Here is a 16,607-nt window from a genome sequence, read left to right on the forward strand (position 1 = left end):
CCGCATTATGGTTTTCTCTCCTTTTTTCCAAATTATGCATTGCTTAAAAAATATTTAGTACTACGTCTAACTTTGTACACTGTTAGTGATCTCCATGCTACATCAAATATATTTGGTTACGTCTCATTATACCGTTGAAGAATGGTGAAGAAAGCATTTCTAGTTTTGTTATTTAGTTTACATAAAACGTAACAATTCTGTTTCCCCAATTTTTTAAAGAAATCATCAACTGGTATTAAATTAAATCAATTACTATTCTGCCTGAATATCGATTACAGTCAAATTATTTTTTAGTTCCAGAAGAACCTGCTAATTTCACTGTACTACCTCATAATAAAGCATTGTAGATTTATACTGGAAGCATCCTTGGAAAACGGGTAGCCGTCTCGATCATTTCTATATCATGATAATACCGCTTTCCACAAATCTGGTAAAGTTTCTGGAAAGAAATTGGCGAACTTATAATTCGTCCATTAATGTTACGGTGGCAAATTATATGCGCGAATATACGAAACGATTATACCTGCACCCTTCAACGCAATACCACATCTTCATTAAAGCTGTAACAGTTTTGGGGATGTCTAGCACAGTAAAATACAAAGAATTCAAAACACCTTCCAGCTTAAAGTTCAGCGGTCCTCTAAAATATGTAATGCACGATTCAATGATTTCATTAAATATTCCGCATATTGTAAACTATACAAAGGACAGCACAATACACGTCATAGTAAAAGGACCATTGGACCCAATGGTTGCAAAGGATATTTGAGAGTACCTGAAGATCTGCAAGCTATAGCAGACATAGATGTGTCCCATGTCGCTTGGGAAGCCGCTGAAATTTCGGTATGTCTACAATTTTAATAAAGTACATTCCAATTCTTAAAAAATCCAAAGAAAAAATAAACTCATGATAATAATTAAGAAACAATGAGATAAATATGTTGTTAGATCGTTAATGTGTCATATGTAATTGTACCGCTTTGTATATATTTTGCGTATCAACTATCTTAAACATTTGCTTCTATTTGTAATAGAGTCAACAAAATCTTAACAAACCATTTACGATCGGCAACAATAAAATGTATGGCAGAGCCAAGAATTGCCAATTGCAACCTAAGGAATCGTACGACATAACGTTATTGTAACTGAGAATAATGAAAATTCACTTATTGATCCGATCATGCTCAAAATAACAGTTCTCAACGATGAGATTTCACCACGGCCACGTCACGAAGCATGGCTCATACCTGTAATATTAATTCTCATCATGGCAGCCGTGTTACTGTATTTGTACCGCAGGTAATATCTCTTTTATTCTACTTTATGGAAAAAGAAAATTATTATTTATGAGCTGCCAATTGCAGCCTTAAGAATCATACGATATACAAATTATCATAAGTGAGCATAATCTAAGATCGCGATTCCAGCCGATTTCCATCGCGCTGAAAATAACTGCTAATAAAATCTCGCCAACGCGTTACGAAGTGTAGCTCGTGCCTGTAATATCAATCTTTATCGTGTGCAGTATAGCTTTTTATTTCTGCCAAAGGTATCATTCCTTTATTTTAATTTGTAGAAAATGAAAACTAGGATTTGTTACCCACGTACTTGTTTATGTTCGTCAAATAATAAACAGCCAACTATTTTTAATTAAATAAATTCACAAATTATTACGTATCCGTTAACTGCTTTTGACAGGAAAAGGCAGACAGCGATTAAATTAATGCTGCATACCGACATACCCTTATCTCATAACATCGAGAATTATGAGCATGAAAGACATTCTGTAATATCAAATTCGGAACAGAGTCTCTCAACTCTTTCCGACAGGCAATCGCGAGTAACTTCATATCATCATTATGAAGAGATAAAGGAAATAACATGGATAGTGAAAGTAAAAGATTTCGACACTTTTGTTAAACAGGCAATAGAAACAGGATTGCTGAATCAGCAATGCGAGGTAAGAACTTAATTATCGCTTCTCATCGCTGAATTATCGAATTAATAGATTGTGGAATAAATGACGGCGATTTCTCATTAGAAACAAAAACAAAGATTCGCATAGCAAAATGCAGAATGTACTTTCGGTGCGACGTGTTACGTTAATTGCAATTTTTAATCACATCAACATAATATGATAACATAAATATGATAATAACAATTTATAATTTTTTTAAAGAAGTTACCAAAACGACACACTCAATCATGTGTTTATGGTAAGCTTCCACAGAATATAATAAAAAATCGATGCGAGAATCTTGTTCCAAGTAAGTAAAAATTAATTGTACTTTCACTTTACAACTTATAATACTTGTTCGCGCAGTAATGAATCATATAACGCTGATGTCTATAGATGACGATACGCGCGTTGTGCTGAAGCAACTTCCGAGCGATCCTCATTCCGATTATATCAATGCCAATTACATCACCGTAAGTGTCCATTCAATCAGAAATATTTCAATTTTGAAATGTAAACTGCAAAATTGTTCACCCACGTACTGTTAATAAGTACGTTCAAAATTCTCTGTACATTTATATACGAATATATATATATATATATATATATATATATATTGTGTATATAAGCGCATTATAGTCTTAAATATTAAATTATTATTAAAATATTATTGTACAAAAGGGCTATAGGAAGAAGAAACATTACATAGCCACTCAAGGACCCAAACCCAACACGGTTATCGATTCCTGGCGCATGATTTGGCAAGAGAATGTTCTAATTATTTGTATGCTGACAAATGTAATTGAAAATGGAAAGGTAAGTGCGATTTTTACGCCAAAACTATTAAAACAGAATTCAAAATGTAGGAATTGATATTTTTATCAATACAGGATACAATTAGTGATATATCAGGATGTAAGATTGACAAAATATTAAACGTCAACCGAAAATTAATATCCATTCTTCCTTGTGAAATAAATAATTATCAGTATTTATAATTTTGTAGACTAAGTGCGAGCAATATTGGCCAGATATCGGCAATAAGAAGAAATACGGCAATATTATTGTGCTGAATGCGAAGCAACATGTCACAGCCGATTATTGCTTCAGAACTTTCCAAATCACTTACGGAAGAGAAACGCGGAAGGTATTTCTAATTTTTCTAATCCGATATCAAAGACGATAGTGGTTATCTGTATTTGCTAAATTGTGCCAATCACAGGTGGAACATCTGCATTATACGGCTTGGCCGGATCGTGGTGTACCATGGTACACACACTCCATAGTAACGTATCTGAAAAAATTATTGGCAACTCCACCTGGTAATGGCTCCGTGATAGTCCATTGTAGTACAGGCGTCGGCAGAACCGGAGTCATCATTCTGTGCGACATTTGTCTCCGTCAAGCAGCGGCCGAAGGAGTAATAATACTATTTGCTTAATTTGGTTATAGTTGTCTAGTATCAATTTTAAAAATAATGATTTTAGGTGGTCGACATTTTTGCCAAAACGGTATCCATTAAAAGCGAGAGAGCTAATATAATTCACAGTAAGCAACAGTACTTATTAGCACATTTGGTGTTGATGGAATGTTTACTTTCCATGCCGACCACGTTACCGTGCAATAAGATGTTGTCAAAGCAAATCCAAGAATTGATAAAACAATTACCAGAGCAACAACAAAGGTACATCTACATCATTCTTTTTCGCTATTGAATCTGCGAAAATTTACGCTTCCGGAGTCTCTTAATTGAACTGTTTCGATAATCTGCAGATTACAAAATACTGCATGGCAAGACGAAGCTCTGCAACCGATCCCGTTGGCACCGCCATTGTCGGAGTGTAATCGTAAAAAGAACAGATTTCCGGAATTGATTTCAGGTTTGTTCGCACCTTAATTATGGAAAGACTTTTACTTTGTGCGAGCCTGAAAAATTTAAACAAATATTTAGGCCCATATACCGCAGAAAGATATAATTTGTGCCAATCGCGCGACAAATTAAAAATAGATTAATATTAAGTGTAGTGGACGCTAAATTTTTACCATGACAAGATGTGCGCGTGCGAGAATAATATGTATTATATTTTATTGTGCAGATAAAATCAGCAGAATATATTTGACGAGATATCCAGCATCAGACGAGGACAGCGATTATCTATCTGCTGTTTACGTAGACGGAGTAAAACTTCAGAAACAATATTTAGCCACCCAACTGCCCATGCCATCAACTATTAGTGATTTTTGGCGTATGGTTGCCGAATTCAAAGTGGAACTCATTCTCATGCTGCAGTTGCCTGACCCTCAAGATCCTGTAGAAATATTATTTCTATATTTTTAAAAAGCGCAAAAAGCGCACTATATAGTGCTAAACAAAAAACTTTGCTTTTGAATTTTGCCAAAAGTTATTAATAACCTTATTAATAATTAAAAGACATTCCTGTATTTCAGACTTGCTGTGGAATCGCTCCTGCGAGCGGCGAGTTTAAACCAACGCCATATTTAAACATTACAGTGAAGGAAATTGTAGAACTGAAGTATCATACATCACAAAAATTGTTACTCGTTGATAATTCCGAGGTGGACCAATATAATGATTATTGTATAGACTAATATCTAATTCTTTATTCGTCGAGCGTTATTCGATATGATGATATTATATCGTAGAAACCATCGAGGGATCGATCCGTGACTATACTCCGTCTTACAGAATGGGAACCCGGAAGGAATCAACCACCGCCATCAGTCATGACGATGGTGATGTTTTGGCAAGCCGCAGAAAGAATTGCAAGAGGCGACGGACCTACTGTCACAATTTGCCAGTACATATTAAAACTTATTATGAAAAATAACAAGAGTAATTTGATAAAATTTTGCTTAGAAGTCTTTCCTCTTTATTATTTCTTTTTCCGTTTGAAAGAAAATTAAGTGTTTAATGCTAGATTTCAAACAATCATTGAATTCATTTTTTTTCAAGACATATTTCGCGGAAGCTTTGTGAATCTTTGTGATAAATATTCTTTCAGTGACGGAGTAACTGGATGCGGTCTCTATTTAGCGTTGAGTTTTCTGCTAGAACGAATGGCGGTTGAGAAAGAATTCGATGTTTATTCAGCAGTACGTGCAGTTCGACGATCAAGACCGGATTTTGTCGAATCATTGGTAATATACTGATTTCTTAGAAAAGAAATGGAATATTAATGAAAAGCTATTATGAATAAATTCGTGTCCATCTTATGAAACAAATTGCGATTATTTCTAAAATGTACTTAAATAAAAAATCTTATATTTTATAGGAACATTTGGAATATCTGTATAATGCCGCAGTAGCATATTTGGAGCACTTCAAACCTTATGCGAATTTTTCATGAATAATTTTAAATAAGTTGCTCATATGAGACAATAATATAATATTAATATATATTAATAAACGCTATTATATTACTATAATGCAATAGAAAAGCCGAAGGCAATAGATATTTGCTATAATCAATCTGCATGTTTAGTAATAAGAAAAATAGAGATCTTATTTTTTATTGCAAAGTAATGTCATTTTATAACAGTTTGTAATATATTTTATTATAGACAAATAAAATATTAATGTGAAGTATAACGCGGTTTAATATTTTACTCACTTTTCGTGCTATCATAAGGCCAAAGTAAACTTCTTTCAATCTTATGGATACATTATCATGTGATAATCTCTCATGCAATGCTTTGATGATGCGCGCATATATAGCCGTATGATTATTCCCGAATTGTGATATGTAAACATTTATTAAACCGATTACGTTAAAGCTTTTTTACAAAAGTGAGCGTGTATACACACGTGCTCGAATCTTTTATAACATGCTTGTAACTGGCCCGTCTACCATCAGCAGTGCAAATATCGCAGTATTGCTAACACGTCATCAGATTTATTTGCATGAAGTGAAAGAGTTGCAACATCTTACAATAACATAAAATCTTATAAGTCTCCTAAGAAAATTTGAATAAAGAAGACTTTCTAACTTCTCTTTTTATGTTTAACTTAAATTTCTTACAATTTTTTATTTATATAAATCATTTATACGAATCAATTTTATGTTTTTATAGTACAATTTTCTTAAATATTTTTTCGTTCAAGGCGCTTCCTTATCCACTGCTGAAAAGAATCCAAGACAAGGTCGAGGCAGCTGTAGTAAATTAATCTCAATGTACTAATATTAGCATATTTGTGTTATCAATTCGCATTCTACTCAGTTACGTCTCATGCTCTTATTTAAGCTTATGAAACAGAAATAAAATTCTTCAAGTAAAAATAAAATAAAGAAATATCATATAAACGAAAACTGTGCATAAATCTCAGGATGTTTCAATTTAGATATCCGCGCTGGACATGAACTTCAGAATTTTAACAGTTATCATTGATTCCCTCCGAATTCTACGTTTGGGCACGAAACACAAAATTCCGCGATACGCGAACGGATGTGGTCTACTTAGTGCTACAAATGTTTCAAAATATTTTCTATCCTTTTTTCTTTCAAGTAAAAAGAAAGACAGAAAGTGTTTTGAAGTATTTGTAGCGCTAAGTGGACTGTATCCAACGCTCGAGATCCGAGCGTATTTCTGCCGCTTACAAATCTTTCATCTTGCCGGCAGAAGGCGCCGCCATCGTGGTGCCATTGATAAACAGCTCATGCTACACGCCACAAAGAGACGCGAGCCGTCGCGACGACGCAAAGAGAGTGCTCCGGCGCGTAAAATTCTCACGTACCTCCCAGCGCGTTGGCTGACGTGATCAGCAGCGCGTGGACGCGTTGCACTTGGAAAATTTGATTTTCAGTGAATTCAGTGAGCCTCGGTCGTCGAAACTGCGGGAAACTCTCGGAGGAAAGGAATTACTCACAGTCGCAGCGACAGCCAGCAACGGCCAGCAGCAGCAGCAGCAGGTAAGAATTTCTGCAGTGAGGTGCATGCGCGCGCACGGCGAACACGTGGCATCGCGACGTACCGACGCCTCGCGTCGTTCCGTCGTCGCAATGGGCGTCGTAACGTTGACAGCTAACTCGGCCAAGTCAGTGACATGTCGCGACTCAAGGTCGTGGAGGACATATTGCTGCTCGAAGTCGATTGCTCAAAGTCGATGCGCGCGCGCGATTTCTCGCGCTCACGTTTGAACGGTCGAGGAACTGCGCTCGTGAAAAGGCGCAGAATGATGGAATAAAACTCTTATGCGCGACTTTGGAACGTGAACGACGCTGCATTGCTGGCGCGGCCAAGACGGCGAGCGGATTTCGTGTCTCATGTGCGATTTATTTCTCTGTTATATAAGAATCACGCTTCGTGAATGTGCAATCGCTGGCCATCTTGGCTGACGTGACACGTGCTGCTACTCGTGCCAGAATCCAAACGCGCCGCACCTGCGAAACCTGTCTTCGAATCGGCGCGACGTCGCTTCGATACGAAAGCTTGTTGAATATCATTCTTATTTATTCGAGAATCCAAACCGAATAATCTTGATGGATCCAATGTTACAATAAGGAGGAAGCGGACACTCGTGCACAACGCTATTGCGTTGCAGTTGGTGCAGGTGTTCCCGCATGTATCTTTCATGCACTGATATTTTATTTTATCACGAAATGACTTTAATTAACGCTAATTGGCGAACTAAGTCAATATGCGCTCAAACGATCAACGGAAAAACAAGCATGCTGTAATAAAAAAATACTTGTACGGGACAAATAAGAATATGAAGCGATAACGGTTGTTATAGCGCGCGCTATTAAAGATTGTTGTAAATAATTAAAGCATGAAATTTGTTAATATTGGAAAGTAAATTAAATACAATTTGAGTATTCTTTACGCACAAGAATGTGGAAAATATACTTTGAAAACGAAAATAAAAACAACATATTACGGCTAAATACGCGATCTATTTATGCATAATATTACGATTGGTAACACAGTGTTACGTCATTTTTATATTACTTTAACAGTTCTCAAGAATCCAATCCATCGAAAAATCCAAATTAATAATGAGCAAGTTTAGATATTAAGACTAAAGATGCGCAATGATTTTTTCTGATTTTTGATGATTGTGCAATGGTTTCTCATGTTCGATGGTGGAAACTTACAATTTCTCATCGCGGATTCGTAGGTGCATATTATTACTACATATCACGATATCACTATCAGGCAGCTGATACGTCGTGTAAAGTAGGTCTTTCGGCAGCTGCGTATGATATATACCGTTTATGCGTACGCAGGTTTCTCGGAAAACTGAGATTTTACATGAAATTACTAGATATTATTTATGACCGGTCGCGTGACACACAGTGCACTCCGCGTATCAGCTCTCAACTGCGATCCGTTAAATTATATACATCAGGAATATAAGTTACAGATCTTTAGAAATTTCTTTATTGCAATTGCTATAAATCATATATTAATTCGAATAATTCTTCACTCTTATAATATCGATTGTTTCTTCAGTAATTCCTGATATTTGCTTTTTCCAAGTAGCTTGTATCGAGAAATTGTTCTATTTTGCAAATGTATTATAATCTTGTATATATGTAAATACACACACACACACACACAAAAGTGTTAATCGAGAAACATTTGCGCTTAGAATGAAGAATTCTTTTCGTTGAACGCATCTCACGTTAATACTGCGACGATGTAAACAACAATGTTATCTTGACTGCGATTAGGCATCAATGACCAAGTTTCGGCGCTTGTTGCGCAGTCGAAATTAAAGGAAACTTTGGCTCGAACTTCGAACTTCTTAACGCGTCTCGCTTGTTCCTCGCTTCACGGACGGAGCGATATCATGCAATTGCGCCTAACTCCGACAATCAATCCGGCCGGCCAAGTTGACAGCAATTTAAAATCGCGTTTGCTCCTTGTAGAGGATGTCGCGGAGTAGTCTCGATAACGATTGAGGATCATCTTCGGCAACCTTGTTCTCACCGAAAACTGACGTTTACGACCGTGAAACGAGAAGTGTCCTTAAGATACTCTCGCAATCGTTCGATAGTCGAAGTATTCCAATGTCGATCATTGACCATGATCTCGTTACATTTTGTATGTGAGTATTTTTTTATGGGAGTTGTTTTATATTATCTATTCAGGAATTAACTCCTGTGTGTCGTAAGTCTTATTAAAATGTAACGTTCAGAGAAGATCTCCTTGTGTCTCCACTGTTATTATCCTCCTGAGGCAAGAGAGTAATAGCCAAAGAAACTAACCAGCAGCATGATGATTTTAGATAAGAGCATTAATGTATTCTTTTATTTAAATATTTAATTATTTAATTTAATTATTTAATTATTAATTTAATTCGCCTAAATTCGTCTTAATAATTATTTAATTCGCTTTAAGAAGTTAAGTAATACATATGGACGGTTATATAGCATCATACAAGAAAATACAATTTAAAATACAGTTTTCCCAAATCTCATTATATTTAATAAAGTGACAAAGTCATTCAGTGTGACGTTTGATAAAGCGGAATGTGTCAAACACCATCGCCGAGGAATCCTCTATCGGAAAGTGAAGACAACGTCTTTTCAGGCCGGAAGATGGAGTCGTCGAAAAGTGTCAAGGCGAGCAAGGTGGAGACTACAACTAGAAGCTGGACAGCGAAACCGATTTTAGGCTCGGATTTCACGGAAGTTCTACCGCTGGCAGGAGGTCTACGTGGGCGTCTTGAGGCATCGCAGAGATACTCCGTAGCGATCCAAAGTATATCAGCCGCCCTGCTGGATTCGCCCATCTGAAGCGTTGTTCAATGGCAAACTGCTTCTAGCTCCACTTCGTGCGGATGAATCGCACGAAAAAGACTGTGACGTCTACTTGGTGAAGATCAGCTGAAAGACCAGTTGCAGAAGAGAGGATTCGATGTCTCCTTACTGGAGAACAATTTCCAGGTGACAAGGTTCCGACCAGGGCGCCCAGAACGAAATCGCAGGCCAGTGAAGCTTCGAAGAGTAACGTGCCTGATTTTGGAGGTATCTTAAATAGCGCGGCATTCACAAACAATTCACGGACGCTTCGTTTTTTCTTCTCGAATGACTTAAAGAGCTCGGTACCGGGAAATCTTAGATCTCTGCAAGTCTGAGACATCAAGTGGCCTCGACATGGTGTTAACATTTGCACTGACGCTCGATCCGGAGTTTACACACGCGTTTACACGGCGGCGCAACGTGCATCGACGAATGGCCACCTGTGTCACAACGATTGCGTAAAAAGGCTCAACGGGAACGCCGTTTCCTTCCACCTGCGGGGCGAAGAAAATAAAAGATATAAAAAAAAGAGAATCTACATTAGTCTCTCGAAACACGGCGTACAACATGCTCACTTTTTTAACGGTCGATAAACCGTAATGAGCCGCGGTCTTCTCGAATGCATAAAAGCAACATAAATTAAAAAACGATTCGACAGGCTAAAGTTCATATAATTGAGGGAACATGTTGTCTTTCTGCTTTTTTTTTGGCACTCTTGCCTTGGTTATCTCTGTGGAGAGGAATTATCAAAAATTTTTTTACTGAAGAAACCTTTTCGATGAGCTTAAGTCAAAGACCGCGCACGGCTTTTTTCGGGTAATTCGTGCATATTGATCTCAATTTTCATGTGTTTTTCGTCTTCATTAACTTTTTCAGTTAAAAGGGATTAACTGTCAAATTGATAAGAAACAGCGGCGCCAAGTTTTAATGAGAAAGGACAGGATAATAGTTTGGACTTTATGGGCGATCAAGGAAGGGACAGCTGCCTTTCAAAATTACACAGGAAAGGCAAGAAAGCGTTTATAGATTACTAATAACGCAGAGCTCCTCTCGTTCGTGTCACGTGGATGCTACATTTATACTACTTCCTTCTAAAATTCTCCATTGACCTGCCGTAACACAACCGTAATAGCTATTCATTGCGCGCGCGCATACCCGCGTATAATAGCCGCGGATTCATGAATGAAGCAGAACAATCGAAGGGTGGGCGTCCCGGGAAGAAAGGATAGCCGCAGGTCTTGGCCTTTTTGAGGGCCCAGGCGATCAAGTAATTCATGCGTACACAGCAAGGGCACCAGACAATGGATGGATAATCGAGGCGCGCACATGTGCACGATCGGCTGCAGCAACTGTGGCGCATAGGGATCAGTATCGTTGCGCGAGTTCAACGAAACGCGACGCATCGCGAGCGGGAAAATTACTTAAACCCCCAAACTTACAAAAAGGGAGATGGAAAGGGCGGGAACGAAAAAGAAACGAGAAAGGACAAGCACGACATTCCATGAATATGCCACGATCATCCGGCGATAAGACGCTGTCGGCCGCGCAACGAACCGCAATCTTTGCGCAACATGGATGAGTGTTGCACGCGCGGCTCTTTGTTCGCCCGATCGGCTACCATGCGACCGATACGGTGCAAAGACCGCGTTGCGGGGCCGGCGTTCACCGGAAACAAAGGACAAGGATGTTTATCGAGGCGAGTTCGGCAGTTAATGGCCTGCGTCTGAAATGGAGCGAGCAATCTATATTTGGCCGTTAATCGCGCCACAAGGGGAGAGCAGCTCGAGAGAACAGGGAGACGGAGGGAGGGATATATGTACGGATACGCAGGGTATTAATGCGTAGATACAGTCTAGACTTGAAGGATTGATAGCAGTCGATTAATCGAAAATCCGCGTTTCCCGTGGCAATCTGCAGACAGTTGCTTCGGTTTCTCTGCTTCTGCGGAAAAATGCGCAATTCGAGGGATCCAAAAAGTTTTAATGAATTTTCACTCGACCTGCAAAAAAATCTGCAGTTTGAGAAAAAATGCAAAAAGGAGCGGAGGAAAAGAAGAGAAAGAAGAGAGACCGTGAACGTGCGATGATTGACGGCGTAGCAGTCTCCTTCAATATCATCGCAGAAAGACTGCACGTTATTTCCGCGCTGCACGGACATACGCGTCTATTCTCGTGCCCGTATCTGTATTCTCGTGTGTCCAGATCCTCGAATACAACGAACTGCCGCTCGCATTGCTTCGATAGGTGCTTTTTTTATGCGCCCGTGCGTCGCAGTGTACCACGTAAGCGCGAGTGACTGAATAACTGTAGAGAAGTGAGAGATATTACAAAAGCAATGCGGTACAGTTATGAAATTGGTGGGCGGGAGCGGAGAGAGACAAATGCTTGTGTTATGGCATTGTGATTCGGGCCGAGGCGCCGTGCGTATAAACAGGCCGCTGATAAATATGAAAGGTAGAGGGGAGAGAACCGCGGCTCGCGCATGTTGGCTTATTAGTTCGTACTGACAATTGAATGACACAAATTTATCGTCAATGGAATCGGAATCGGTTCCACGAGGGCGTTATTTACTTTGACGTTCCTATTACATCGAAACGCTCGGTGGACTTTGTGTGGACAGGGTCATAAGGAGCGATCGAAATCGGTACGAGCCAATTTCCAGCCGCTGGAATTCTCGTTCGTCGCCGTGCGCCCGGTACGTCGTGCGGTCGAAAGTGCCCTGACGATTAAAATGAATCCCAATTGCGACTGTTATCGTGCGATGGTTTAACGTTCACCGTCGAATACGAATTACGTACTCGATAATTCACGTCGCCACCGCGGCGCCTCGTTTACGTCGCGATAGGCGCGAAAATGAGTGCTCTTCGGAGTGAGTGCCGGTCGGCGCGCGAGATGTCGGCGTGCGCGAATTTATAGACTAACGGTATAAACCGGGCGGCAATTTGCGGGATACTCTTGCGCTAGGTAAGACTCGCGCAATTTTCCGCGCTTCTCGCGAAGAGAAAGAAGAGAGAGAAGAGAAATAGAGAGAGAGAGAGAGATTGACTTTTCCTCTCTCTTTTTTTCTCTCCGAGGAGCGAGGTTCCGCACCCAAAGATGGAAAGGAATCAGGGAACACGACCGAGCCACGGCGAGAGGTGGCGGTTCTCTAATGGATAATGAGTCACGCTAATTTGGAAACGGACTCGGCGAGAATAGTTCGGTTACCATTCTCATGGTGAACACGATCCAGCGATGCGTGTAACCGTACGAGAGATGCGCAATACGAATACACTCCGCCGCGCTCGTGCTACATCGGCGCGAGGAACTCTGGATGCGACCGGGGCTCCATGAGAGAGAAGTTGCGCAACTTCCTGTCCCATTATTACGTATTGCTGGTGCTCGTCGTGTGCACTGGCATTCCGTGCCTCGCGGGATAGTACGTCGCGTTGCAACACTGATGCTGCTGCACGCGATGCATCCGATCGCTTTCGGAACAATACGCCGCCACCGGCGCTGGAGGCTCGAGCGGAGGCACGCGCGCCGACGTTGTCGCGTGCTGCGTGCGTACGCACGTGTGTAGAGTCACTCTCTCTTCTCTCTCCTTGTTCTTGTATCGCTAACACTTATTACGTATACGTCTCTTACTTGCGCACTGTCCCGCGGTGGTGGATTACGTCGAGAGTGCGGCAGTGCACTTTCGGTGCGTCGCGAAACGTCGTGACCATTTTTGGGAAACTCGTTCTGCGTGGTGTTCCTTCTTTTGGAGCGCGATAGACTGAAAGGTAGTTTCTTAAAGAAGAATCTTTATGATTCCAAGATATATGTATTTTCTACAGATTATTATGCATGCTAAAACCCAGTATGATATTTTATGTATATACATCTCTAAAAGCATTAACGTGTAATATCAATATTAATGCGATTTCTTGCACATCAGTGCACCTTAATACCAGCAATAGTGCTCGCTCTCGATGTGATTGTTCGCGCGCAGTAAGCGGGATACGTAACAGTTATAAGAAATCACTCATGAAAATTAATTACTCAGGTACTGGCCGTTCCGCGAAAAGATTCGTGTTCTCGTGCACTCTCGCGTTCGTACTCGCGCGCTTATCACGAAAGGCGGTAATACGTGACGCCGCTCGTTCCAGTATCGCAACATCCAACAGGTAGAGAATTCCATTTACACGGCCGATCGTAATTATTATTAATCAACGTCAACGTCGCCAGAACGGCGGACAGTGAAAAGGCGGGCGTCGGACTCGAATTGATTTCCAATAAATCAGGGAGAGGCCATCGACGGCGTCTCCTTAGTATGCGCATATTAAACGCGATGCAAACACAACCGTCGTCTATCCTCTCCATGCAAAGGTGCCTTTATCGACAATTTATTCCGTCGCTGATCTTTCCTCGGCACGCACTCGTTTCCACAATTAGATCTAGTATCGCACGCCGCACGATTTCCGTGAGTGCGAGGCGAGAGGTGTGCACGCGAGTTCCTCTCTCCTGCTGTCTCCCTAGTTTCTGTCTCTCTTTTTCGCGAACACGCATCTGCTGCTGAGCACGCGAGTAAATACGTCGTGCATGGTCAGCGACTGACCGGGGACCAGATAGAAACACGTGTACGCACTTGCTACCGACGTGTTAACGCGATTTGAGACCTCGGCAATTTGTCCCGAGTGTCTCGTTACGGCTGTTGACGGTTACATGCGCGATCGCACATGGAGCCGCGCGATTTAGCGCTGAGACCACAGAGAGATGCGCCTCTCTGCGTTCTATGTATCGCGATAACAAAACACGTCAAACAATTCGGCGAAGCGAAAGGAGAAACTTGAGGAGGATCTCTTTTTCTCGTCACTTTGATATCGCGTGCTTTATCCGCGAGAACGAGATTAGATGACATTAAATATAATTATGCAATCAATTAAGTTCAAGGAAATTTGTATTTATTGGTCGAAGAAGCGGGATTAAAGTCTCGATTAATATTGACGTTTCAAGCATCACTAGTGCATCTTCTGCATTCACAAAAACAATGTTGCATCTTGTTGAAGTGGCGCTATTATTATATATAGGAACACCGCGGAACGCTATGGTAATTTCGCAGAACTATTCGACTGCAACTGTGCAGGAGCGGCAATTGAACCAAACGATACGGGAAACCCGGCGAAGACGCTAAAGAAAGGGGACGTGCACCGAGTGACTAATGCACTTTGCATCGCGCGCGGGTCTCCGTGCGAGCAACGGCCGCTCAAGCATCGATAGTCGCTTATCTCCTTGCCATTTTCCCTGTGCAACGGCCTTTAAGGTGTCCGTGTCGCTGACCAGAGCGACGCGACTGTTACATAGCCCTGACATTTTTTTTCCGTGTGCGCATACGTGCGTGGGAAACCGTTTATTCGCGGTGCCAACACGCGTGCGCTACCAAATCATTACGCGTCTTCACACGAACACACCATATACACGACAGTGTTCGCGACTACATGCGACAATGCATTTGCATAAGCAGGTTGCACCGGCGTGAAGCGTGAACCGTCCACGGTGGACGATCTATTAATTATACATTCCCGCGCCGTCTCCTACTGTGATACCGCTTTAATCGCATCGTGAGGCGTGTTACTGAACTGCGATATTAAACTCAGAAATATTCCATGATGCAGTGCGGCTCGCGGAACCGCTCGTAAAGAATATACTGATTGTCATGCACCGCGAGACGTCGTGGCAAAATCGTAAAAACGCAGCAACAAGGCCCAAATATAAATGCACTCTCACGTTATTCTTTTGCGTGTAATAGAAAAAATGGAGTCGCGATTATCGTAATTTGTCGCGTGGCAATACGCGGTGTTCACGATCGCGATGGTGCTTGTACATTAATGTTCCCCCTCTCGCTTTCTTTCATTTTGGTTGGTCTCGATGATGCATGCCGAACATGCTGAGGGGAATCGTGTAATCGCGGACATTTTATCTATTATCGGTTGACTTCTTCTTATGAGCTGCGCGCCGCAAGAAACGTGCATGCGCGCGGTTTGGTATGCGGACAAGCGGACAGAACCTTTTCAGAGCGTTGGCGCCGATACCAAACCGGTAGAAACAGGTAGTCCATCTACGTCCCGTGGTGCTGCATGACGACGGCACGAACGTGTCCTGCACTACGTACCGTGATTTTATGAGCTCGATCGATTCGACGAAATCGCTGGTACTTCGACGAGTAATACAGGCTGTTTTCAAAACTAACCGCCGAATGCTTTGAGAATATGTAGTACCTTAGAATTGAAAATTTTTTTCAATAAATTATTTTAGCGAATTAAACGTATATTATTAAGGCATGAGCAAGACAACTTTTCGGTTGCGCGCAACTGCGTGAGATTTATTTAATGTTGGCGATTGCAGAAACGCTGAGAGAAATGTTTTCCTATTTATTATCTTGTTACAAACTTTTAAGCTCAGTGCTATAATATTAAAAATGTGTGACTATGTAGCTTTGCATTCAACAGCGTTTTTATTAATTTATTACTCGTCAATATCGAGCTGTGCGCACTCCGTATTCATAAAGATACAGATTGTAAATCGATTGCAAATGGGTTCAACGGGCGATGATGAGTTATACGATGGACATTATAGACCGATAGCGGTAACAATAAGTATTTCGCGCGTAATGAACGACACGTTTCGACACGGTTCTTCGTTGGTATGCGAGCTCGTTAAATATGTTGAATCGTAGTCAAAGGGTGCCGTGTGTCGATACGAGGTCAATACACGCGCCGATAACGAAGTGCGAGGGCTGGACTCGTTTCTCTCCTCTCTCGTTGATTGTCCTCGACTCCGAGATGCACTTCACCTATTCAGAACACGTCCGTTGCTGCGCGCAGCCGATGCTGCTTTATCTTCGCGTGTGCAGACCGCCTCTTC

The 16,607-nt window shown here is 41.1% G+C and overlaps 1 protein-coding gene across 1 annotated transcript; it reads left to right on the forward strand.

Annotated features, from left to right (window-relative positions):
* The first annotated feature begins 344 nt into the window (after positions 1-344).
* On the forward strand, positions 345-6,563 carry LOC105288151 (receptor-type tyrosine-protein phosphatase alpha). Its single transcript, XM_026971221.1, is given in 17 exon segments — positions 345-742; positions 745-843; positions 1,035-1,131; positions 1,134-1,299; positions 1,699-1,960; positions 2,180-2,267; positions 2,354-2,430; positions 2,639-2,773; positions 2,964-3,104; positions 3,180-3,377; positions 3,445-3,641; positions 3,731-3,837; positions 4,054-4,268; positions 4,406-4,534; positions 4,622-4,776; positions 4,981-5,116; positions 5,251-6,563. Coding segments are annotated over 17 exon segments (2,616 nt in total). The 5' UTR covers positions 345-403; the 3' UTR covers positions 5,326-6,563.
* The last annotated feature ends 10,044 nt before the right edge of the window (positions 6,564-16,607 follow it).

This window comes from Ooceraea biroi, chromosome 1, assembly GCF_003672135.1.
Source record: "Ooceraea biroi isolate clonal line C1 chromosome 1, Obir_v5.4, whole genome shotgun sequence".
In the NCBI taxonomy this organism is placed as follows: domain Eukaryota; kingdom Metazoa; phylum Arthropoda; class Insecta; order Hymenoptera; family Formicidae; genus Ooceraea; species Ooceraea biroi.